This window comes from Loxodonta africana, chromosome 11 (genome assembly GCF_030014295.1).
Source record: "Loxodonta africana isolate mLoxAfr1 chromosome 11, mLoxAfr1.hap2, whole genome shotgun sequence".
Lineage (NCBI taxonomy): Eukaryota > Metazoa > Chordata > Mammalia > Proboscidea > Elephantidae > Loxodonta > Loxodonta africana.
This window is the reverse complement of record NC_087352.1, coordinates 12,186,281-12,211,048: the sequence shown is the minus strand read 5'-3', so window position 1 is coordinate 12,211,048 and position 24,768 is coordinate 12,186,281. Positions and strand designations below refer to the sequence as shown.

The 24,768-nt window shown below is 48.9% G+C and overlaps 1 protein-coding gene and 1 non-coding gene across 3 annotated transcripts; one reads left to right on the top strand and one right to left on the bottom strand.

Annotated features, from left to right (window-relative positions):
• Positions 1–9,096: 9,096 nt before the first annotated feature.
• On the top strand, positions 9,097–9,183 carry TRNASTOP-UCA (transfer RNA opal suppressor (anticodon UCA)). The gene has a single exon. It is a non-coding gene; the product is annotated as a tRNA-Sec (tRNA).
• A 3,952-nt stretch (positions 9,184–13,135) lies between these two features.
• FOSB (FosB proto-oncogene, AP-1 transcription factor subunit) lies at positions 13,136–23,588 on the bottom strand. Of its 2 annotated transcripts, XM_064293827.1 has the most exons (5): positions 22,888–23,588; positions 20,604–20,924; positions 20,250–20,357; positions 19,100–19,255; positions 18,846–18,959 (listed from the first exon to the last, which is right to left on the bottom strand). In XM_064293827.1, exons 1-5 carry the CDS (start codon positions 23,011–23,013, stop codon positions 18,957–18,959), a joined length of 714 nt encoding a protein of 237 aa, XP_064149897.1. In that variant the 5' UTR covers positions 23,014–23,588; the 3' UTR covers positions 18,846–18,956. The 2 variants fall into 2 exon arrangements, with proteins under 2 accessions (XP_003406626.2, XP_064149897.1); XM_003406578.4 differs by having other exon boundaries at positions 13,136–19,255.
• Positions 23,589–24,768: the final 1,180 nt, after the last annotated feature.

Here is a 24,768-nt window from a genome sequence, read left to right as displayed (position 1 = left end):
CTCCGCCACCTGTTTAGATTATGGAATGATTACCGGGAGGACACTGAGGGACCACCTATCCCAGGGCTAGCCGAGCATAGCCTCGGCAGCCACTTTTCCATGCCTGTGCATCACTAATCAAGCCCTACATTCTGCCTGTTACACAATCCTCTCACCCGAGCCCCAGACCCACGTGTTCAACTCCCTTCTGGACAAATGAATTCCGTGTCCTATCCAAATCTCCTTCTCGTCCTTTCTCATATCCAACTCAGGAAAGTCCCAACTATCTACTTTCTCAAGGGGCCAGAGACCTGGGTGTGGCCCTGGATTCCTTCCACTCCCTCACCCTTCACATCCAATCAGCCACCAAGCCCTGTGCATTGTCTCTCAAACGTGTCTCATCTATCCACTTCTCTCCATCCCAGTTGTCTCAGTGGCCTCTCTGAACCTCAGTTGCCAAAGCTGGAAACCGGGGAAGGGAGCGGCAGGGGGAGATGAACCTAAAGTCCCACAAGTGGGGAACATCCAGCTCAACTGGCATAATGTAGTTTAGAAAGAAAATGTTCTGCATTTTACTTTGGTGAGTATCATCTGTGGTCTTAAAATTTTATGAGTGGCCATCTAAGATTCTCCATTGGTCCCACCCCATCTGGAGCAAGGAAGAATGGAGAAAACCAAAGACACAAGGAAAAGATTAGTCCAAAGAGACTAATGAACCACAACTACTATAGCCTCTACCAGACAGAGTCCAGCACAACTAAATGGTGCTTGGCAACCACCACCAACTGCTCTGACAAGGATCACAATAGAAGGTCCCGGACAGAGCCGGAGAAAAATGTAGAACAAAATTCTAATTCACAAAAAAGACCACACTTACTATAAGACAAGAAAATGATACTGGTGAAGAATGAGCTTCTTGGCTGAAGTAGACACATGAGACTATGTGGGCAGCTCCTGTCTGGAGGCAAGATGAGAAGACAGAGGGGGACGGGAGCTAGTTGAATGGACATAGGGAATACAGGGTGGAGAGAAGGAGAGAAGGAGTGCCTTTGTCTCATTAGAGGGAGAGCAGCTAGGAGTATGTAACAAAGCATATATAAGTTTTTGTGTGAGAAACTGACTTGACTTGTAAACTTTCACTTAAAGCACACACGCACACACACAAAAGCAGACCTACTGGTATGACAGAGACTGAAGAAACCCTGAGAGTATGGACCCTGAACGCCATTTTAACACAGTACTGAAGTTACTCCTGAGGTTCGCCCTTCAGCCAAAGACTGTGTTGTTCTTAAGTGCCGTTGAGTCGATTCCAACTTAGCGACCTATAGGACGGAGTAGAACTACCTCATAGTATTTCCCAGGAGTGGCTGGTGGATTTGAACTGCTGACCTTTTTGGTTGGCAGCCAAGCTCTTAACCGCTGTGCCACCAGGGCTCGAGCCAAAGATTAGACAGGCCCATAAAACAGAACGAGACTAAATGGGCACACCATCCCAGGGCCAAGGATGAGAGGGCAGGAGGGGACAGGAAAGTTGGTAATGGGGAATCCAAGGTGGAGAAAGGGAGAGTGTTGACACAGTGTGGGGCTGGCAACCAATGTCACAAAACAATATGTGTATTAATTGTTAAATGAGAAACTAATTTGGTCTGTGAACCTGCATCTAAGCACACACACACAAAAGTCCCATACACCTGATTTGAATCCTTGCCCCACTACCTCTTGGCCCTGTGACCTTGGGCAAGTGACTTCACCTCTCAAAACCTGTTTCCCCAACCAGAAAACTGTCACCATAACCATACCTTCATGTAAGACCTTGGCACAGGGCCTGGCACATAAGAAATGCCCAGTAAACAGAAGCTGCTATCATTAGCTATGACATTATTTCCCAAACTTCAGTCATTCCTCACCTCCTTCTTGATCTTTATACCACCTGTTCTGCAATTTACCTAATATTTTTCTTTAAACTGGTTTATTAAAAAACTAAAATTAAAGTCTTTTAAGAAGAAATCTTACTTCACAACCATAAAAGGAAACCAGTATTGCTTGCCTGAAATAGAAGATACCAGTAAAAATAAACACAAAACAATTAACATTTAAAAGGTTTGTTCGTGCACCACCTAAAATCATCTCACTTGTCCCCAGCGACGCATGTCACATTTTAGGAAATAGATGATGATGTTCCAAGTAGTAGTTTCAGTTGTAGACCTTGTGTACAGACAGGGTCTAGCAGCAGCAGGTTTCCAACTAAAACAGAAAGGGCTTAGAGAGTGTATTAGTTTCCTAAGCCTGCTGTAACAAAGTACCACAAACTGGGTGGCTTATAAGGACACGATTCTGGAGCCTAGAAGTCCAAATCGAGGTGCTGGTTGTATTGATTTCTTCTGAGGGAGAATCTATCCCATGCCTTTCTCCTAGCTTCTGGTGATGGCTGGTGATCTTTGATGTTCCTTGCTGTTACAGACGCATCACTCCAATTTTGCCTCCATCTTCTTGTGGCCATCTGTCTTCTCTCCCTCTGCCTCTCTTGCTCTTTCTCTGTCTCTTCTCCTCTTTCATAAAGACAGCACTCTGACTGGATCAGGACCTACCCTACTCCAGTATGACCTCATGTTAACTGATAGCATCTTTCCTATGTCCATACAAGGTCACATTCACAAGTACAGGAGTTAGGACTTCAACATAACTTTTGGTAGGACACAATTCAATCCTTAACAGAGCACTTCTCATGAATCTGGATTTACTAAGCAGTTGTTGTTGCTGTTGTTAGGAGCCACCGAGTCAGTTCCAATTCATAGTGACTCTATGTACCACCGAACGAAACACTACCTCCTCTCGTGCCATGCTCACAATCGTTGTTATGCTTCAGCCCACCGTTGCACCACTGTGTCAATCCATCTCGTTGAGGGTCTTCCTCTTTTCTGCTGACCTTGTACTTTACCAAGCAAGATGTCCTTCTCCAGGGACCGGTCCCTCCTGACAACATGTCCAAAGTATGTAAGACGCAGTCTCGCCATCCTTGCTTCTAAGGAGCATTCTGGTTGTACTTCTTCCAAGACAGGTTTGTATGTTCTTTGGGCAGTCCATGGTATATTCAGTATTCTTCACCAACACCACAATTCAAAGGCATCTATTCTTCTTTGGTCTTCCTTATTCATTGTTCAGCTTTCGCATGTATAAGATGCAACGGAGAATACCACGGCTTTGGTCAGGTGCACCTTAGTCTTCAAGGTGACATCTTCGCTTTTCAACACTTTAAAGAGGTCCTTTGCAGCAGATTTGCCCAATGCAATGTGTCTTTTGATTTCTTGACTGCTGCTTCCATGGGTGTTGATTGTGGATCCAAGTAAAATGAAATCTTTGGCAACTTCAATCTTTTCTCCCTTTATCATAATGTTGCTCATTGGTCCAGTTGTGAGGATCTTTGTTTTCTTTATGTTGAGGTGTAATCCATACTGAAGGCTGTGGTCTTTGATCTTCATTAGTAATTGCTTCAAGTCCTCTTCACTTTCAGCAAGCAAAGTTGTATCATTTGCATAACGCAGGTTGTTAACAAGTCTTCCTCCAATCCTGATGCCCCCTTTTTCTTCATATGGTCCAGCTTCTCAGATTATTTGCTTATCATACAGATTGAATAGGTATAGTGAAAAGATACAGCCCTAACGCACACCTTTCCTGACTTTAAACCATTCAGTATTCCCTTGTTCTGTCTGAACAACTGCCTCTTGATCTATATATACAGGTTTCTCATGAGCGCAATGTTATCTGTAATTTGTTATGATCCTTTGCATACTCAATAAAACACAGGAAAACATCCTTCTGGTATTCTCTGCTTTCAGCCAGGATCCATCTGACATCAGCAATGATATCCGTGGCTCCACATCCTCTTCTGAAACAGGCCTGAATTTCCGGCAGTTCCCTGCCAATATACTGGTGCAGCAGTTTTTGAATGATTTTCAGCAAAATTTTACTTGCACGTGATATTAATGATATTGTCCAATAATTTCCGCATTCAGTTGGATCACCTTTCTTGGGAATAAGCATAAATATGGATCTTCTTAAGCTGATTGGCCAGGAAGCTGTCTTCCAAATTTCTTGGCATAGATGAGTGAGCACTTCCAGCACTGCATCCATTTGTTGAAACACCTCAATTGATATTCCATCAATTCCTGGAGCCTCGTTTTTAGCCAGTGCCTTCAGAGCAGCTTGGACTTCTTCCTTCAGTACCATCGGTTCCTGATCATATGCCACCTCTTGAAATGGTTGAACATTGACCAATTCTTTTTGGTATACTGAGCGTGTTCTTCCCTTTTGGTTTTCTATCTCCAGCTCTTTGCACATGTCATTATAATACTTCACTTTGTCTTCTCGAGGCGCCCTTTAAAATCTTCTGTTCAGTTCTTTTACTTCATTATTTCTTCCTTTTGTTTTAGCTGCTCGACTTTCAAGAGCAAGTTTCAGAGTCTTCTCTGACATCCATCTTGATCTTTTCTTTCTTGCCTGTCTTTTTAATGATCTCTTGCTTTCCTCATGTATGATGTCCTTGATGTCATTCCACAACTCGTCTGGTCTTCGGTCACTAGTGTTCAATGCATCAAATCTATTCTTGAGATGGTCTCTAAATTCAGGTGGGATATACTCAAGGTTGTACTTTGGCTCTCATGGACTTCTTCTAATTTTCCTCAGTTTCACCTTGAACTTGGATATGAGCAATTGATGGTCTGTTCCCAGTTGGCCCCTGACCTTGTTCTGACTGATGATATTGAGCTTTTCCACTGTCTCTTTCCACAGATATAGTCGATTTGATTTCTGTGTATTCCATCTGACAAGGTCCATGTGTACAGTCGCTATTTATGTTGGTGAAAAAAGGTATTTGCAATGAAGAAGTCATTAGCCTTGCAAAATTCTATCATGCAGTCTCCAGCATTGTTTCTATCACCATGGGCATGTTTTCCAACTACCAATCCTTCATTTCCAACTTCTGCATTCCAATCTCCAGTAATTATCAATGCATCCTGATTGCATGTTCTATCAATTTAAGACTGCAGATGTTGGTAAAAATCTTCAATTTCTTCATCTTTGGCCTTAGTGGTTGGTGCTTAAATTTGAATAACAGTCATATCAACTGGTCTTCCTTGTAGGCGTATAGATATTATACTATCACTGACAGTGTTGTACTTCAGGACAGATCTTGAAATGTCCTTTTTGATAATGAATGCAACACCATTCCTCTTCAAGTTGTCATTCCTGGCGTAGTAGACCATATGATTGTCTGATTCAAAATGGCCAATACCAGTCCCTTTCAGCTCACTAATGCTTAGGATATCAGTGTTTATGCATCCCAGTTCATCTTTGACAGCTTCCAATTTTTCCAGATTCGTACTTCATACATTCCACATTCTGATTATTAATGGATGTCTGCAGTTGTTTCTTCTCATTTTGAGTCTTGCCACATCAGCAAATGAAGGTCCTGAAAGCTTGACTCCATCCACATCATTAAGGTCGACCCTACTTTGAGGAGGCAGCTCTTCCCCAGTCATCTTTTGAGTGCCTTACAACCTGAGGGGCTCCTTTTTTAAATTATTACTAAGAAAGTATCTGTCAGTTTGTCGTACTATGGGGGCTTGCATGTCGCTGTGATGCTGGAAGCTGTGCCACTGGTATTCAGATACCAGCAGGGTCCCTGTCATGGACAGAATTATGTCCCCCCAAAAATGTGTGTATCAAATTGGTTAGGCCATGGTTCCCAGTATTGTGTGGTTGTCCTCCATTTTGTGATTTTAATTTTATGTTGAGAGGATTAGGGTGGGATTGTAATACCATGCTTACTCAGGTCACCTCCCTGATCCAAAGTAAAAGGAGTTTTCCTGGGTTGTGGCCTGCACCACCTTTTCTCTCTTAAGAAATAAAAGGGAAGAGAAGTAAGCAGAGAGTTGGGGGACCTCATACCACCAAGAAAGAAGTACCAGGAGCAGAGTGCATCCTTTGGACCCGGGGTCCCTCTGCCTGAGAAGCTCCTCAACCAGGGGAAGCCTTCCTCCAGAGCCGACAGAGAGAGAAAGCCTTCCCCTGGAGCCAGCACCCTGAATTTGGACTTGTAACCTACTAGACTGTGAGCAAATAAATTTCTCTTCGTTAAAGCCATCCACTTGTCGTACTTCTGTTATGTCAGCATTAGATGACTGACACAGTCACCCTTGGCAGACAGGTTTCAGCTGAGGTTGCAGAGGAAGACAGACTAGCAAGAAGGACCCAGCAGTCTACTTCTGAAGGGAATTCGCCAGTGAAAACCCTATGAATAGCAACGGAACATACTAAGCAGTTAGAATATTTTAAATTTCCAAATTAAAAAATGGCAAGATTACCTAAGGATGCTTTTATCCACACTTTCCATAAGACAGAAGGAAACCCTGGTGGCATGGTGGTTAAGAGCTACAGTTGCTAACCAAAAAGTTGGCAGTCCGAATTCACCAGGCACTCCTTGGAAACTCTATGAGGCTGTTCTAGTTTGTCCTATAGGGTCGCTAGGAGTCGGAATCAAGTCGATGGCAACGGGTTTGGTTTTTATAAGACAGAACCCCTTCTGCAGACCCCCTCTGCCATCTGCCCCTTTGTCCAGATCAAAGAATGGGGGAAGAGGGACCAGTTGAGATGATAGGGCCAGGAAGGGCTAAAGCCCCAAGCCCATCCTTGCTACCCCCACTGGAGGCAGGAAACAGGTTGGAGATTGAAACGGCCTTTACTGAGCACCTCCCAGGTGCCTGGCCCTATGCTAGACTTTTGCATTCAGCAGCTCATTACAGTTTCCAATAAGCCAGTGAGATCAATTGTACTAATCCCATTTTACAGAAAGAGAAACTGAGGATCAGAGAATGATAGAAATAATATAGTACTAATATTCTTTCATCCATCCCACAAATATTTATGGAGCTTCTGCTATGCGACAAGCACTCTTTCAAACCAAAAAACCAAACCCGTTGCTACCGAGTAGATTCAGACTCATAGTGAACCTACAGGACTGAGTCGAACTGCCCCATAGGGTTTCCTAGGCTGTCATCTTTATGGAAGCAGACTGCCACACCTGTCTCCCATGGACCGGCTGGTGGAGCTCGAACCACTGACTTTCCCGTTAACAACCAAATGCTGAACTACCGCGCCACCAGGGCTCCAAGGCACTCTTCAGGCCCTAAGAATACAGCAATGAACGAGAACAAAGTCTATAGTTTCATGGAGCTGCTATTCTACTGGGAGCAGACAGACAATAAGCAAATAGAGAACATGCCAGGTGCTAACCACTGTGGTAGAGAAAAGCCCATCAGCGTAAGGGGACAGAGTGACAGGGCTTGCTATTTTAAACCAGATGGTCAGGGAAGACTTCACTGAATGGTGATATTTGAGCAAAGGCCAGAGTGAAGGCAGGCAAGGAGTCACGTGAACATGCAGGGAAAGGAGATCCAGGCAGGGGAATCAGCAAAGCGCAAAGGCCCTGAGGAGGAAAAGTGCCTGCTGTGTGCAGCAGGATACCTGTATGCCAGAGCTGAATATGTCAGGGGAGGGGAATAGGAGACCGGGTCAGAGGAGTGAAAGGGCCTAGATTACAGGATTTGTCAGTCATGGTGAAAACTGGCTTTTACTCTGTGATGGAAGCGATTAGAGTTTCATGTGGGGAATGACATCTTTTCAAAGAATCACTGACTTAGGTTATGATAAACAAACCAAACCAAACCCATTGTCACTGAGTCAATTCCACCTCACGGCGACCCCATGTGCTTCAGAATAGAACTGTACTCCACAGGGTTTTCAATGGCTGTAATCTTATGGAAAGGAGCCATGGTGGCACAGTCGGTGCTCGGCTGCTAACCGAATGGTCGGTGGTTTGAACCCACCAGCTGGTCTGTAGGAGAAGGATGTGGCAGTCTCTTTCTGTAAAGATGACAGCCTTGGAAACCCTATGGGGCAGTTCGACTCTGTTCTATAAGGTGGCCATGAGTCAGAACAGACTTGGCGCACGCAACAGTTACAGAAGGAGGTCTCCAGACCTTTCTTCTGGATGGATATGAACCACCAACATTTAGGTTAGTAAGTAACCAAGAGCCAACTATTTGCACCACCCAGGGACCTCTTAGGTTTTGATAAACCAAAACTCAAACCCATTGCCAACAAGTGGATTTCATGGCAACCTCATGTGTTACAGAGTAGAATTGCTCCATAGGGTTTTCTCGGCTGCGATGTTTACAGAAGCAGATTGCCAGGCCTTTCTTCTGCCATGCAGCTGGGTGGGTTTGAATCTCCAGTTTTTAGGTTAGTAGTCTAGAGTAACCTGGTTTATTTATTTACTTTTGTTTTGCTAGTAATGCTGGTGGTGATCACGATGGCACAGATTTGATTCCCTGAGGTGGACGGGCTGCATGAGCTAGGGTATGGTACTATCCTTTTCTGAGCCTCAGCTTTCCCGGATATAAAGTGCTGGTGTAGGAATTGGTGAACTCTAGTGTGCTAGCTCCACGAAGACAGGAATTTCTGTCATTTTGGCCACTGCACGTCCCCAGCTTCTAGGACGGCGCCCGGGGCAAACGTTTGAACGAACACGGGTCCCGTAGGTCTCTGCAGTTCCAAAAAAGGCCAGCAGGTGCCGCACCAGCCCCATCACCAGTTACCCGGAGCCTCTGAAGGAGGGATCTTAGCTGGAGACGGGCTAAATCAGACCTGGACAGTCTAACAAGAACTCGCTCACTTCTCCGCAGGAGAAGAATTCGGATTTTTCAAGGAATGGGCTTATGAGTGAAGAATTATGAGTCTCTTCCAGTAAAAAACTGACTTCTAACTTTAAAAAAAGGAGTTCCGGCCCTTTAACAATTAGAGACAATTTGGCCGGGATCTGGGGAACCGCTTCCCAGAATGCGCGGCGGTATGCAAATGAAGATGGCTTACTGAGCGAGAAAGACTCATGCCGAGTCAGGGGAGAGGTACATTTTGATATGATATTTTCTGCAATAAATAGAGTGGTGAAGTTTACATGTTGGAAGTCAACAATCTCACTAACCACAAATTGTGTTACCATAAGTGTAAAATACTGGAGTTAGAGTGCTTTATATAGCTTCAAGAGTGATTCTTTGTTTCGCCCGGATGATCCTCAGTGGTCTGGGGTGCAGGCTTCAAACCTGTAGCTGTCTAGCGACAGAGTGGTTCAATTCCACCTTTCGGGCGAGAGGCTGTTGCCTTCTTTTCTCGCCCTAAGCTGGACCACGGAGTGCAGGTTGTCTTAAGTGGAAGCTCCTCCAGTCGGTGCCAGGAGAGGTCGCTGCATGCATGGCATTTGGAGAAGTGTTTCTCTACCTTGCAGTGTATCCTGTCGCCTCGCGGGTCTCCTTGCTTTTGGTTGCATTTTTTTTGTCTAACCATCAAAGACGACTCCAAAAACTCCGAAAGGTGAAGGAAAATTCATCTACACTTTCAGTCCCACGGTATTTAAAGTCTGGAAATCATCCTGGGCTTCTCCCTTTCGCTTGGTTATTCATTCATTCATTTGCTCACTCATGTATTAACCACACGTGGGTTTATTAATTAGTCAAATTTAGGTATTCATCTGTTCGTTCTTTCATTCATTCCGTTAAGTATTCGCTGAGTGGCTGCTCTGTGCCCGACCCTGCGTTGGGCGGTGCTGTGGAGATCGGTAACCGCAACAACCCCGGGCTTGGCCTCAATGGGCTCCCGGTCCAGTGGGGAAGACAAACGTTGTTGTTGTTCGGTGCCCTAGAGTCAATTCCGACTCATAGCCACCCCATGTACAACAGAACGAAACACTGCCCGGTCTTGTGCCATCCTCACAATCGTTGCTATGTTTGAGCCCATTGTTGCAGCAACGGTGTCAGTCTTTCTCGTTGAGGGTCTTCATCTCTTTCCTTGACCCTCTTCTTTACTAAGCATGATGTCCTTCTCCAGGGCCTGGTCCCTCCTGATAACATGTCCAAAGTAGGTGAGACAGGTCTTGCCATCCTTGCTTCTAAAGAGCATTCTGGCTGTACTTCTTCCAAGACAGACCTGTTGGTTCTTCTGGAAGTCCATGGTATGTACATTCAATATTCTTCACCAACACCATGATTCAAAGACATCAATTCTTCTTTGGTCTTCCTTACTCATTGTCCAGTTTTCACATGCATATGAGTCAGTTGAAAACACCATGGCTTAAGTCAGGTGCACCTTAGTCCTCAAAGTGACATCTTTGATTTTTAACATTTTAAAGAGGTCTTTTGCAGAAGATTTGCCCAATGGAATATGTCGCTTAATTTCTTGACTGTTGCTTCCATGGGCATTGATTGTGGATCCAAGTAAAATGAAATCCTTGACAACTTCAGTCTTTTCTCTGTTTATCATGATGTTGCTCATTGGTCCAGTTGTGAGGATTTTTGTTTTCTTTATGTTGAGGTGTAATCCATACTGAAGGCTGTGGTCTTTGATCTTCGTTAGTAAGTGCTTCAAGTCCTCTTCACTTTCAGAAAGCTAGGTTGTGTCACCTGCATATCACAGGTGGTTAATGAGTCTTCTTCTAATCCTGATGCCTTCTTCTTCATATAGTTCAGTTTCTCAAATTATTTATTTGCTCAGCATACAGATTGAATAAAGTATGGTAAGAGGATACAACCCTGACGCACGCCTTTCCTGATTTTAAGCAAGACAGTATCCCCTTATTCTTTTCGAACTAGTGCCTCTCAATCTATATACAGGTTCCTCATGAGCACAGTTAAGTGTTCTGGAATTCCCATTCTTCGCAATGTTATCCATAATTTGTTATGATCCACACAGTCAAATGCCTTTGCATAGCCAATAAAATATAGGTAAACATCTTTCTGGTATTTTTTTGCTGTCAGCCAGGATCCATCTGACATCAGCAATGATATCCCTTGTTCCACATGGAACAAGACAAATACTAACAGTCATGAATTACGTATTTAATTGACAACTACAAAGGTGATAACTGCTGGGAAAGAAAAGTAAAGAGCCTATAAGGTCATCTAGTAAGGAGACCTGACCCGGTGGAGGCAGGAGGTCAGTGTGATATTTAAGCAGAGACCTGAGGATGAGAGCATGAGAAGGGATTAGCCAAGAGAAAACCAAGAACCCATTGCTGTCAAGTCGATTCGGATTCATACTATCTGATGGGACAGAGTAGAACTGCCCCATAGGGTTTCCAAGGCTGTAATCTGTACTGAAGTAGACTGCCACATCTTTCTTCTGAGAAGTGGCTGGTGGATTTGAACCACTGGCCTTTTGCTTAGCAGCCAAGCGCTTAACCACTTCACCACTAGGGCTCTTTTCAGCTGGGAGAAGTTGGGAAATATTCCAGCCTGGAGATCAGGGCGGTCCCAATAGTGGCAATGGGATAGTAATGTCTGCAAGGTTCACTCTGTGCTCAGCACTGGTGTGCACAAGCTCTCCAGCTCCTCACAACAGCCCCATTCTGCAGATGAGGAAACTGAGGCTCAGAGAGGTGAAGTCACTGGTTCAAAGTCACCCAGCTTTGACTGAGTTACTGGGCTCGAAGGCTAAGGGCCATAGTCTCAATTGGCATAGCATAGTTTAGTTCATAAAGACAATGTTTTACATTCCACTTTGGTGAGTAGCGTCTGGGATCTTAAAAGCTTGCCAGCACCCATCTAAAATACAACTATTGGTCTCTTTCCATCCATAGCAAAGAGGAGTGAAGAAAACCAAAGACTCAAGGAAACAGTTAGTCCAAAGGACTAATGGACCACAGAAAACACAGCCTCCACTAGCCTGAGACCAGAAGAACTAGATGGTACCCGGCTACCACTACCTACCACTCTGACTAGGATCACAATAGGAAGTTCCGCTTAGAGTGGGTAAAAAAAAAAGTTAATTAAATTCAAATTCATAAAAAAAGACCAAATTTACTGGTCTGAGTGAGACTGGAGGAACCCCCAAAATTATGGCCCTTACACACCCTTCTAACTTGGAATTGAAATCATTCCCAGAGATCACCTTTCAGCCAAATAACAGACAGGCCAATAAAATAAATAATAACACCTGTGGGGAAAGTGCTCCTTAAAACAATCATCTATATGAGACCAAAAAAACAACATCTGTTCAAAAGCAAGGATGAGAAGGCAGGAAGGGGCAGGAAAACCAGTTGAATGCAAATGAGGAGCTCAGGGTGGCAATGGGGAGAGTGCTGTCACACTGTGGGGATTGCAACCAATGGCAGGGACCAATGGCATGGAACGGTATGTGTATAGACTATTGAATGGGAAACTAATTTGCTCTGTAAACCTTCATTTAAAGCACAATTAAAAAAGAGAGAGAGAGAATTCCAAAACAAATGAACAAACAAAAAACAAAGTCACTCAGCTTTGCTAGACTTCTAGTTCCTTTGCTCTTTAATATTGCCCTGTAGTGTCCTTCCCAAGCTAGCTGCTCACCAAGTCCTGTCCATTCTGCTTCCTAGATCTGTCTCTCTCCGTTATGGATTAAATTGTGTTCCCCCAAAATATGTGTTGTAAATCCTAACCCCTACCTATAAAAAAAAAAAAAACCTGTGGTTATATTCATATCTGGGAATGGGTTTTCTTTGTTATGATAATTAGACAGTATCAGTGTCGGGTGGGTCTTAAATCAATCTCTCTTGAGATATGAAAGAGCAGATTGCGCATAGAGAAGCCAGGAGAGTTGGGGGAAGATAGATGCCATACCACACGTAGATCACCAAGGAGCCAATAAACAAGGACCTCCCCCAGAGCCGACAGAGAAAGCCTTCCCCTGCAGCTGGCACTCTTGAGTTTGGACTTCCAGCCTCCTAAACTGTGAGAAAATAAATTTCTGTTAAAGCCACCCACTTGTGGTATTTCTGTTGTAGCAGCACTAGATGACTAAGACACACTTTCTTTTAACCTTAAGGTGGTAAAATGTGCATATTGTAGGATTTGCCATTTTAATTATTTGCCATTTTAATGATCTTTTATCATTAATTACATTCACGATGTTGTACAACCATAACTACCAGCTACTTCCAAAACTTTTTCATCGCCCCAAACAAAAACTCTGTACCCCTTAAGCAATAACTCCCATTCCCTCCTACTCCCAACCCCTGGTAACTATTAGTCTATTTTCTGTCTCTAAAAACAACCCGTTGCTATTGAGTCAATTCCGACTCATAGTGATCCTACAGGACAGAGTAGAAACCGCCTCGTAGGGTTTGCAAGGAGCAGCTGGTGGATTCAAACTGCCAACCTTTTGGTGAGCAGCTGGATACCTAACCACTGTGCCACCGGGACTCAGTCTCTGTAAATGCCTATTCTAGATATCTCAATATTTGATACGATATTTGTCCTTTTGCGTCTGGCCTGTGTCAATCTGCGCAATGTTTTCTAGGTTACCCACGTCAAAGCATGTATCAGACCTTCATCCCTTCTATGGTTGAATAATATTCCACTGTATGGATCGACATCATTTCGTTCATTCGCTCATCCATTGGACACTTGGCTTGTTTCCACCTTTTGGCTATTGTGAGTAGTGCTGCAATAAACACCGGTGTGCTTGTATCTGTTTGTGTCCCTGCTTTCCAGTCTTTTGGGTATATACCCAGGGGTGGAATTGCTGGGTCATGTGGTAATTTTATGTGTAACCTTTTTGAGGAACCACCAAACTGTTTTCCACAGCAGCTGCTCCATCTTACATTCCCACCAGCAATGTGTCAGGGTTCCAGTTTCTCCACACCCTCAATAACACTTGTTATTTTCCTTTTTTTTTTTTAGTTTTATAATAGCCATCTTAGTGGGTGTTAAGCGGTATCTCATTGTGGTTTTGATTTGTACTTTCCTAATGACTAATAATGATGAGGAAACCCTGGTGGTGTAGTGGTTAAGAGCTGTGGCCGCTAACCAAAAGGTGGATGGTTCGAATCCACCAGGTGCTCCTTGGAAACTCTATGAGGCAGTTCTACTCTGTCCTGTAGGGTCACTAAGAGTCGGAATCGACTCTATGGCACCAGGTTTTTGAAAAATGTTGAGCATCTTTTCATGTGCTAATTGGCTGTTTGGAGCCCTGGTGGTGTATTGGTTAGTTCTTCAGCTGCTAACCAAAAGGTTGGCAGTTTGAATCCACCAGTCTCTTCTTGGAAACCATGGGACAGTTCTTCTCTGTCCTATAGGGTCGCTGTGAGTTGGAATCGACTTGATGGCAACAGGTTTGTTTTGATTTTATTGACTATATGCATATCGTCCTTGAATAAATATTTATTCATGTCCTTTGCCCATTTTATAACAAGGTTGCTTGTCTTTTTGTTGTTGAGCTGTAGTAGTTCTTTACATATTCCGGACTGAAGGTTGGTTGACTCTTTCCCTTCCTCTTCATCCCCATAACTCCAGCTCTTGTTTAGATGTCTCTTCACACCCCAGAATCCCTACCCCAGCCTTCTCCCCCTTCTCCTGCCCCAGTCTTTCCCTCCCAGTCACCTTCAGCCCTGCCGCTGGAGGGCACTTCCTGAAGCACAAACCTGTCCCTGCCCCTTTCCTGCTCAGAATCTGCTATGGCTCCCCAGTGCCCTCAAGACAAGACCCAAACTCCATAGCCTGGAGTTCAAGTGCTTGCACAATCTGGTCCCGGCTTACTCTCTCTCCACACCTTTTGCTCCAGACACTGTGAACTTCCAGCCCCCTCAATATACCAAACCCTGTCCCCACCAACATATCTTTGCTGTTTCCTTTGCCTTGGACTGTCTTCACATTCTTTTTTTATCCCTTTATACTCTATTCATCCTCTAGGACTAAGTTCAGCTGCCCTTTCCTCCAGGAAGCCTCCCTTGGCTCCTAGACCAGGTCAGGTGTGTCCCCTGCTGAACTCCCCCCTCCACCCCATGGGCTGCCCCAACACAGCCCTGACCACTTTGGGTCATCCCTGACTGGGGATGGGTCTGCGTCCTCCATTGGACTGTGAGCCCTAGGAGGGCACTGCCTGGGCCTTTCCTGGTCCCAGTAATGTCCCCAACACTGCCCAGCACAGAGCTGAGCATACAGCAGGAACTTAGCAAATTTTGTTGAATTAAGGAATGAATGAATTGATTCCACCATGACAACTTCTCCTGCTTATTCGTTTTTGAAGGTGTCTGAGTGACCTTTGAACCCACACTTCCGTTTACAGAGTGCTTGCTGGCACACAAATAAGGGAGAACTGGGATTTTGCAATGGGGGTGGCTCAGCCATACTTATGGACAGACAAAATGGTAATATCTTTGGTTTAGAGTTAGCCTTGGACCTGCCCCAGTATGGTCGTAACCCAGAAGTGGCCGCATGAAAAGAGAAAGGAAATCTATCTTCGGCGTGACGGGATTCCAGCTCTTGTATTTCATAGAGCCCTGCTGACCAGCAGCCAAACATTCAAGTCATCCTAAGTGGTAGGTGGGCAGGATAACTCACTTTGCTATCTTTAAACCCGTTGCCATCGAGTGGATTCCAACTCATAGCAATTCCGACTCATACCGACCCTATAGATCAGAGCAGACCTGCCCCCATTGAGTTTCCACGGAGCAGCTGGTGGATTCAAACTGCTGACCTTTTGTTTACCAGACATCGCACTGAACCACTATACCACCGGGGTTTCCTTGCTATCTTTAGGGTGGGTCAAAGTCTGAAGATCCTTTTCCTACCTGAGGACCTGAGGGGACTCCCCACTCTTTACCTTAAACCTGCCTTTCACGAGCCCCCATACTGTTGCTCAAGGTATTCCCTCAAAATTCCTCAACGCTTCAACACATCCATGTTGTCTGTTGCTGTCTAGTCAATTCCAACTCATGGCAACACCATTTGTGTCAGAGTAGAACTGCATTCTCTAGGGTTTTCCTGACTGATTTTTTCAAAGTAGATCATGAGGCTTGTCTTCTGAGGCACCTCTAGGTGGACTTGAACAGCCAACCTTTTGGCTAGTAGTCTAGCGCTTAACCATTAGCCCCACCCAGGGATTCCCAACACATCCATAACTCACAGCTAATTTTCTGCCTCAAGCTATGGCTGCTAACCAAAAGGTCAGCAGTCCGAATCCACCAGGTGCTCCTTGGAAACTCTATGGGGCAGTTCTACTCTGTCTTATAGGGTCACTATGAGTTGGAATCGACTCAACAGCAATGGGTTTGTTTTTTTTTGTTTTTTTGGGTTACTTTTTCTAGTAGGAGGCACAACCTGTGTGTGTATGGGAAGTCCTCCTTACAGTCTAGCCTTCCTCCATCCTGCTGTAGCTGCTTCACTAGTCAGAGTTCCAGAGAGTGTACATGCCTGCGTATAGTCCCCCTAGCAGTCTAACCTCATTCCTTCATGCTGAAAGGAAGATAGGTCATGGGCGTCAGGAGGAAAGAGACACTGATGCTTGGTGGGTGCGTTTTAAGCACTTTTTATTGGAGGGTTGGAACATGGCGACAGTGCAGAACCTTGAGGAGAGGGGAGCAGCCCAGAGCCAGCCTGCCCTGGCTCCAGGGTCAGGTGCAAAATACAAAAATAGAATCACAAATACAGTATGGGGGGAGGATTTGGGGAGGCCACGCATTGTGGTCAGCAGGGGCAGGCCCCGCTCACAGTCTCACTCTCGCACCCAGATTCCTCACGAATACAGATGGCCAAAATCTATGATGCCTCAGGCTTGCTCACAAAAATAAAATCTCATTTCCCCAACAGGCCCAGAGTCAGAAGATACCTGGAGGGTCAGGGGCAGTCAGAAAGGAGGCACGCAGAAATGGCCAGAGAAAAACAGGCAGAGAAAAGACGGAGGGAGACACACTCAGAAAGGAGACAGGCAGACTGTCAGAAACAACCAGAGGAGTTGAGACAGACCATCAGAATGAGAATAGCTAGAGACAGTCTAGCTGGGTGGTGCAAATGGTTAAGTGCTCAACTATTAGCCAAAAGGTTGGCAGTTCAAACCCACCCAGAGGCTCCTCGGAAGAAAGGTCTGGCAATTTACTTCTGAAAGATCACAGCCTTGAAAACCCAACGGAGTGCAGTTCTACTCTGCACGAATGGGGTCGCCATGAGTTGGAATCAACTCGAGGGCAACTAACAATGACAGAGATAGCCAGAGAAAAGACATGACTCCCAGAGAGACAGGCTGATTCCAAGTTCCAGAAGCTGTATTTCCAATTGGACAACATGCTCCTAAGAGCCAACGTGACCTAGGCTGAGGTTTTGCAGAAGCGTCCACATACTCACACACACACCCACACACACACCCATATATAATATATTTTATTTATACATAATAGATATAAGTGCTTTTCGGTAACCAAGAAAAGGATAAATAGCTATGGGAGGGGTCTGGGGTTATGGGCAGGGGACGCGGGAGCGGACATGTGGAATGTCTTCCATGCAGCTCAGGGGAGGGCATGCCCACCCCTCATATTAAAAAATATAAATTTGCCTCATGATCAAATTCTCATGAGGTGAAGCACAAGGGGAGGCGAGGTGGGAGAGCCAAAACCAAGATTTGGGGATTGAGGGAGTTGGGGGAGGGGAAACTGGGATGGTGGGAGCCCAGCCCCTTTGAGTCTGTCAGTCCAAAAATATAGGGGAGTGGGGGTAGGGGCCAAAGCCTCAGCCCTTAAATCTTCTCCAGAAAAATATCAAGCCTCCTTGCAACCTCCACTTGTCCCCTTTCCAGAGAGGATTTGGGGGTGCGAAGGGGAGAGAGAAGTTGGCGTCCTAGGCTGGGGGAGTATGAGGCGCCTTAAAGAAAAAGGTCAGGGCTTGGGGCTAGGGGTCCTGAGGAGAGACAGGCCACACGGATAACTGTCACCCCCTCTCAATTCTGTCACCCCGTTGAATCGAACTCAACTGTTGTAGGGGAAAGGAGGCAGATGGTTGAAGGGAGACCAAGAAGAAGCTTTGGGGAGCCGGGGGCCACAGTCCCTCTGAAAGGGCTCTGTCCCACCCCGGCTCCGCCCTACAAGTTGACCAACTCAGTTCACAGTATAAAACACTCCAGCAAGGCAGGCATCACAGCGCCCCCTGCTGCCTGAAATCAGAAAGGCCCAACAAGGAAGGCCAGGACGGAGGGCTGGAACGTTGAGGGGCAGGAGGCTTGGAATAATACTGTAATCAAAAAGGAGGGCTAGGGGCTGAGTTTGTGGGACTCCTTAGGAGGTGATAAATTCAGATCAGAGCCAGTTTTGTGGGGACGGGGCGGCTGCACAACCAGCGAGGGCGGTTCACATTTCAGAATAAGTTTGGGGTGGGGGGATTTTCAGAGGGAACATCAACGTCCCTCCAAGGGGGGGCTCAATTATGCCACTCAATACAAAGGAAGGTCTAGCCACGTGGAAATGGTAGATAAATAAGCCAAGGTCGGGGAGCTAAGGTGCCAGCCTGGACACCCCCATGAAGGGGGGCTGTGAGAGATGGCAAGGAGGGTGGCATTTTCCTTGTTGGGCTTCTCTGGAGTAGACTCCAGCCCACCCCACCGCCCACCGCCGTACCCCTTCCCCTCCAGCCCCACGCAGCTCGCCCCAATGGCGGCATCACCCCCCACTCACCCATCCTCAGAGGTTGAGTTGAGGTGAGAGAACCAACATATGGCCGGGGATGTCTTTCCCCTCCCCACCCCCTGCCCCCAAAGTCACCAGCTCTCCGGGCTCGCCAGGACACAGAAACAAGAGGCGGCACAAAACACAAGGAGGTCCTGGCCGATGGCAGTGGCGGCAGAGGGTCAGACAGGAGAGTCAGGGAGGCCACACACCCACTTGTCTCTTCCCCTCTCTCTCCTCCTTCTCCTCTTCCAAATCTCTCTCCCTTGTGTGTTTGTTTGTTTTGTGTGTCTAAAGAGTTCACAGAGCAAGAAGGGAGGGCGAGTTCAGAGGGTCGGAAGGCTGGTCACTGCCGCTGGTGCGTTGGGCGCCGGCGAGCGCGGAGACTTCCGGGCAGGTGAGGACAAACGAGGAAGTGTACGAAGGGTTAACAACGGGGAAAGGGTCGCCGAGGACTTGAACTTCACTGTGTGTAAAGAGAGAAGCTGTCAGGTTGGGGGGTGCGTCTTGGCTGGTCTGGAAGGGCAGGGGCGGTGGTGGCGGGGGCGGCAGCAGCCAGCCGAAACCATCTTCCTTAGCGGAGGCTGACCCCGGCAAATCTCTCACCTCCGCCAGAGGGCCGGGCCCGGGCCCCTCTTCGAAAGGGATCTTGCAGCCCGGTTTGTGGGCCACCAGCACAAACTCCAGACGCTCCTTCTCCTTTTGGAGCTCAGCGATCTCCGACTCCAGCTCGGCCTTTTCTTCCTCCAGCTGATCTGTCTCCTGAGGTTCCCCCGGAGGCCAGGTCGAGGAGGAGAGGAAGGAGAAAAAAGGCGTCAGTGACCAGAGGCGGTGGGTCATGCCTGGAACCTTCTTCTCTACACTTGCCGCCAGGCCCAGACCGAGAGGAAAGATCCCTTTAGATGGATCCTGGTATACTCTGGGGCTTCCGGCCAGGGTTTTGCCTGGTCAGAGCCTCAGTTTCCTCATCTGTCAAGTGGGTGGTTAGGAAGGGGCCCGGTGCATATGGAAGTTTCTGGTGCACAGGCTGCGCTCAGAGGTTTGATGAATGAATGAATGAATGTGTGTTTTTCATTCCCCCCTCCCCCCTGCCTGCTACCCTACTCCCTAAAAATCCTCCTAGGCAATCAACCAAGGAGAAGGGGAAGGCAGAGGATTGTCCTGGTTTCCCTGAGAGGTGACAGGTCATCCTGCAGGTATATAGAAGAAAACTCTCAGACTGAGGTAGGGAGTGAAAAGGGAGTGGGCCTAGGGGTCAATGCCCCCAGCCCAAAGTCTGAGAACTATGGGTGGCTGGGGACAGGTGGGGGGGGGAACTGACATAGGGCAAAAGTAGTTTTAAAGAATGTTAAAGGTAGTAGAAGGAGCCTGGGGGGCTTGACAAGGGGTTGAATAAACCTGGAGAAACCGAGGCAAAATGGGGTCAGTGCTTGCCCAGGATCAAATGGGAGAAATAAGGGGAGGTCCCCTCTACTGAGAGTCCCCCAAATGTTCCCTCGGATGAAGTAAAGGCCAGGAGAGTGGTGTTTGGAGGGGTTGTAGGTCCAGGCAGGGTGTGGCCAGGAGCCTACATAAGTATGTGGGGGTCTGTGTATGTCACAGACCCCCATCTGGCCATCTGGCCCCACCTGCACCTAGTTTCATATGTGAACCTCTGGTTCGCAGCCCAAGGTCAGGGCACAGGTGTGGGGAAGCAGAGAGCGGGGACAGAGCCTCCTTCAACATCCCCTCAGCCCATCCCAGGGACCATCCTCACCGCCTGCAGTCGGTCAGTCAGCTCCCGTCGACGGTTCCGACATTTGGCTGCTGCCAGCTTGTTCCGTTCCCGACGAACCCTTCGCTTCTCCTCTTCCTCAGGTGTGAGCTGAGTAGGGGAGATAGAGGCCATGAGGTTTGGGGACAGGGCATACCTCCTCCATCCATCCTGAACCTCCTTTCCTTCTAGAACCCCCAGGAGCCAGAAAAGGACTCTAGTCCTCACTAAGTGTTAGCAAGAATGATAAGGTATCTGCAGTGTTGAAGCCTTAGTGGCCCCCCATCCCAATTGCGAGAAAGTTCCTGCCACTCTTGCTCCTGTCCCCCAGGCCAAGTTCTCATGTCCCCTACTCACCGTCTCCTCTGGGGGTCTCCTGGGCCGGGCTCGGGCTGGGCGGGAAGGCCCAGGTCGGCTGGTGGTTCCGCTGGTGGAAGGCCCACCACTGCCACTAGCTCCGCCACTGCTGTAGCCACTCATGCCTGGTGTGGAGTAGCTGGTTCCCGGCATATCATAGGGGTCGATGGCTGGGGGCTGGGAGGCCAGTGGCTGCCCCTGGGACTGGGCCATGGAAGAGATGAGGGTGGGTTGCACGAGCCACTGGAGGTCCTGGCTGGTTGTGATCGCGGTGACCGTGGGCACGAAGGAACCGGGCATTTCCCCGAGACCGGCGCACTCCTACGGGGTGACACATACACACACAGGCGTAGACACACAAACAGAAACACCGACACACACACGCCCAACACACATACACACACGGACCCCGTGAGTGAGCACAGGGTGAGCGGGTGTGGATGTGTGTGTCACAGGCAAAAAGCCACAACACCCACCCTTCCACTACACCGTGACGCAGTGGTTAATGAGAGGATTTCTGCTTAACTGGCTTCTCCCTCCTCCTTCTCCTTCCTCGGTGAAAGGTTGCACGGTTCCAGCGGGTGGTGAATCACACCCCGGGTTGGTGACTCTTAGGTGTGGGGGGGTGGGAAGGAGGCTGGACACAGCCGGTGACAGAACACCCGGGACGGAGCCACAGCCACACACAGCCACAACACCCCACCCCCACCCCAGAGGCAAGGGGAGGGAGGGGGAGAGGCCTTAGGCCAAGCCTTCTTCTATACACACACACACACACACACACACACACACACACACCCCTCCCTCTGTGCGAGGGAATGAGGAGCTGGGGGGGGGGGTCCCCGAGACCCCCGTGCAGAGGCGGGGGTGCCAGTTAAAAGGGTGTTGGGGACGGGTCTAGGAGTTCAGAACAAACGTTTCAGGTAACTGTCTTTCCCAGAGTGAGGCTGATAAGTGACAGGTTAGGGTGGACCGACAGGTAGAGAAAAGTGACGGCCGGTGCTCTCTCAGACTTTGGCGGAGGGGAATGTCTGCAGGTCCAGAGCCCCCCAGTCCCAGTGGGTGCTCATCTCCCCCCACCTGCAAATGGAATCCTAGACCTGCACGGAAGGCTTAACTACTCTCCCGGGGGGCGTGGTGAGGGAAGGGCTGCCTGGCTGGCCAATCAGCGTGCTGGGAACTCAAAGGGGGCGGGGCTTCTGGAGACCACCTGGTCGGTACCCCCCGGGTTACAGGTTCTAGTCCTAGCTTCGGACACACCAGACGACGGGGTGTCCGAAGCAGAGGGAGTGGGAGTGTGTCTGCGTGTGTCTGGAGAAGTGGGTGACAGTCACCATGTCTCTCGAAGAAACTCCGCCACACACACAGACACCCCCCGCCCCTGAAAGCCGAGGACACCAAATCCCCGCAAGGTCCTCGCGGACCCATCGGGTCTCAGAAGTCTTTCCAGTCGCGACAGGAACCCCTTCGCTCTGCCTCGAGAAGTCCGTAAAAGAGACCCTAGCTCCTAGGAACGACGGGGCCCGGGGACCGAGCCGGGGAAGGAAACTGCATCCTACAAATAGGAAGGGGAAGCTGATTGGCCAAAGCCGGCGCCGCAGCAGCCAATCGGAACGCCAGACTGCCCCCTCCCTTAGCAACGTGGCCCCGGCGTTCCAAAATAGAACGCTCCCGGGACGTCAGGGGCGGGGCGGGCGAAGGGGGCGCCGCGCGCCGTGCGTGCCCCGCGTCAGACGGAGGATTCCAGCGCGTCAGCCGTTACGCACGGGTCCCCCGTTACGTCTCCGCGCAGGAGGCGGAGGCAGCGCGGCCGAGGGTTCGAGGCCCGCTTTCCCGCTGGGTGGAGGGCGAGCGAGCGCCGGGAGTCGGCGCTCTGAAGGAGGAGGAAAGGGGAGGGGGCTACTGGAAGCTTCCCCGGGGTTTTCCCCACCTGCCTAACCGCGCCAACCTCGGTTTGGGGGCCTGAGCTGGAGGCAGTCCCAGAGACTAAAAGTTCTCAGCCCTGCTACCGCATACACGTTGCACTGAGCGGCGCATCCTCCCTCCCCCTCCTTAAGCTTACCCCAATACTTTCCCTCCCCGCGCTCCACATACACACAACCAATTGCAAACATCTTTCGACTCCGCAGTTTGCAAACCGCTCTTCCAGCCTATTCCCTTTCAGATCCTTCCCTTTCAGATCGTGGGTTTTGGCGCGTTTTTATTTGGGGGGGGCATGTCTCGCTCTACCCTTGACTTAAAAAAAAAGCCCACAAACCAGCACCCCAAACTCTCTAGAACTTACCTGGGAGGCGGCGGCGGTGGGTGGACTGCCAAAGGAATCCACCGAAGACAGATACTGAGACTCGGCGGAGGGCGAGGAGCTGCACCGGGAGCCGGAGTCGTAGTCTCCGGGGAAAGCCTGGAACATTTCCCTGGGCACAGGGGGGGCCCTGTGACCACGCTGGGGTCGCCGGGAAGCCAAGGCTATAGCCGGGTGGGGAAGAAAGGTGCGAGTCCGAGGTGAGCCGAGCGCGTCTCCAAAGTGCGCTGTGCGGAGAAGCTTGGGAAGGGGCAGCGTCCCGCTCCAACAAAGGCAAAGTTTCTGTGCAGCTTCTCCGCTGTGCCCAGGCCCCACAGGATGCCTCTGTGACTCCCGAAAGTTCAGGCTCTGGAGGACCCAGGGGCGTGGGGGGCCGCTCCCCCAGCGGCGGAAAGTGCTGTCCCGGTTTACAGAATCCGCTTCGGGTGCGGTCTCCTCCACGCGTCGGCCAGGTCCCACGGGGGAGGGGGGACAATGAAGAAGACGAAAAAGTAATTCGCTCCTCCAAAACAAAATGAAGAATTATCTAGAAGAATTCGTCCAAAAACTTTCTCTTCGGAAAAAAAAATAATAAACCGGATATCACAGCTCCCAAGAAGAAGAACCACAACACTCAAGTCCCCAGTCCCGGTTCCGCGTGTCCCCACGGTGGCCGTAGCTCTCAGACTTATGAATGAAGCCCTGTGCCGCCAGCCTGTATTTATATGCCCGGGACCCGCCCCCCTGCTTACGTCACCCCCACCCCGCGCCACAAACTTCCTAAAATCTCCGGCCCCGCTCAACCGACCCCAGCGTCCTCCGGCCAGAGGTCTGCCCTAGCCTCGACCCGGTTATCTGAATGATCTTCGTGGCCCCGGGGGTCTCTGGGGCCGCGTTCCCGGGCGCACGGCAGGAGGGGATTCCGACCCCGCCTCCCCGGAGTTCCTGTGACGCAATTAGCCATATAAGGAGCTCGGCCGCGCCGGCTGAGTGTTTGTTTGGTATCCTAGCAATGACGTCAGAGGGAATCCCTCGCTCGCTCGCGCGCACACCCCGCGCGCCTGCGGATCCCACCCGCGCCTGCGCAGTGCCACGCTGCCCGGGGGCTGGTATTAATAGGCGATTAACCTTGCTGGAGGAAGGCCCTGCTGACCCCTGCCGGGAAGACCCCAGCTGGCAGGTCCTCCTTACCTCTCGGGGGGGGTCCCTCTTCCCATTCTCTCGACTACTGCAGCGCCCCCACTCCACAAAAAGACACTGGCTAGTGTTGTGTAGTCACGTAGGTGGGGAAACTGAGTCTCGAACCCAGTGGGAGGGTCTGTGATGCTCTGGGTGAAAGTGGAGGTGGCGGGTGGAGTGCCGAGGCTCGTCCCAGCTTCTGCCCGGACCCGCTGTGCAAGCTTAGGAAATATTTCCTCTCTCTGTGCTTCAGTTTTCTTAGCTGGGCAAAGAGTTTAAGGTGAAGCTTCCCTGCTGGTGGTGTTGGGACCTCTCCTCGCTTTATAATCCATTCTGGAGACAGAAAAAAATGTGGAGGGAATTAAAAATAAAACAGCAAAACCTGTGAAACCCGGAACCTGTGTAAGGCGGAAACCTGTCAGAGAAGGAAAACTCAAATGTTCACTAAAAGGAGCGACAGGAACGTGGTCAGACTGCACCCTGCCAAAGGCGGAAAACTTTCCAGACCCGGAAAAACAAGGCGGTCGAGTGGAGTTAGGGCTTTCCCAGCTTTCACCGTGATAGTAATTGGTATTATTCATGTTATGTATTGAGCACTGACCAAGTACAAGCTCCTGTGCTAAGGTAAGCCTTTCAATACAAGATCTACAATTCTTAAAACAGCTTTCGAAGGTTGAGGGCGAAAATCTTCATTTTATAAAAGAG

Excerpts from the sequence above, each read along its gene's own strand:
- FOSB (XM_003406578.4), bottom strand. The coding sequence starts at position 23,013 with ATGTTCCAGGCTTTCCCCGGAGACTACGACTCCGGCTCCCGGTGCAGC. Across the intron at positions 20,925-22,887 it reads CCACCGCCGCCGCCTCCCAG|GAGTGCGCCGGTCTCGGGGA; the intron begins GTAAGTTCTAGA and ends GTCACCCCGTAG. Across the intron at positions 19,256-20,249 it reads TGACTGACCGACTGCAGGCG|GAGACAGATCAGCTGGAGGA; the intron begins GTGAGGATGGTC and ends GGGGAACCTCAG.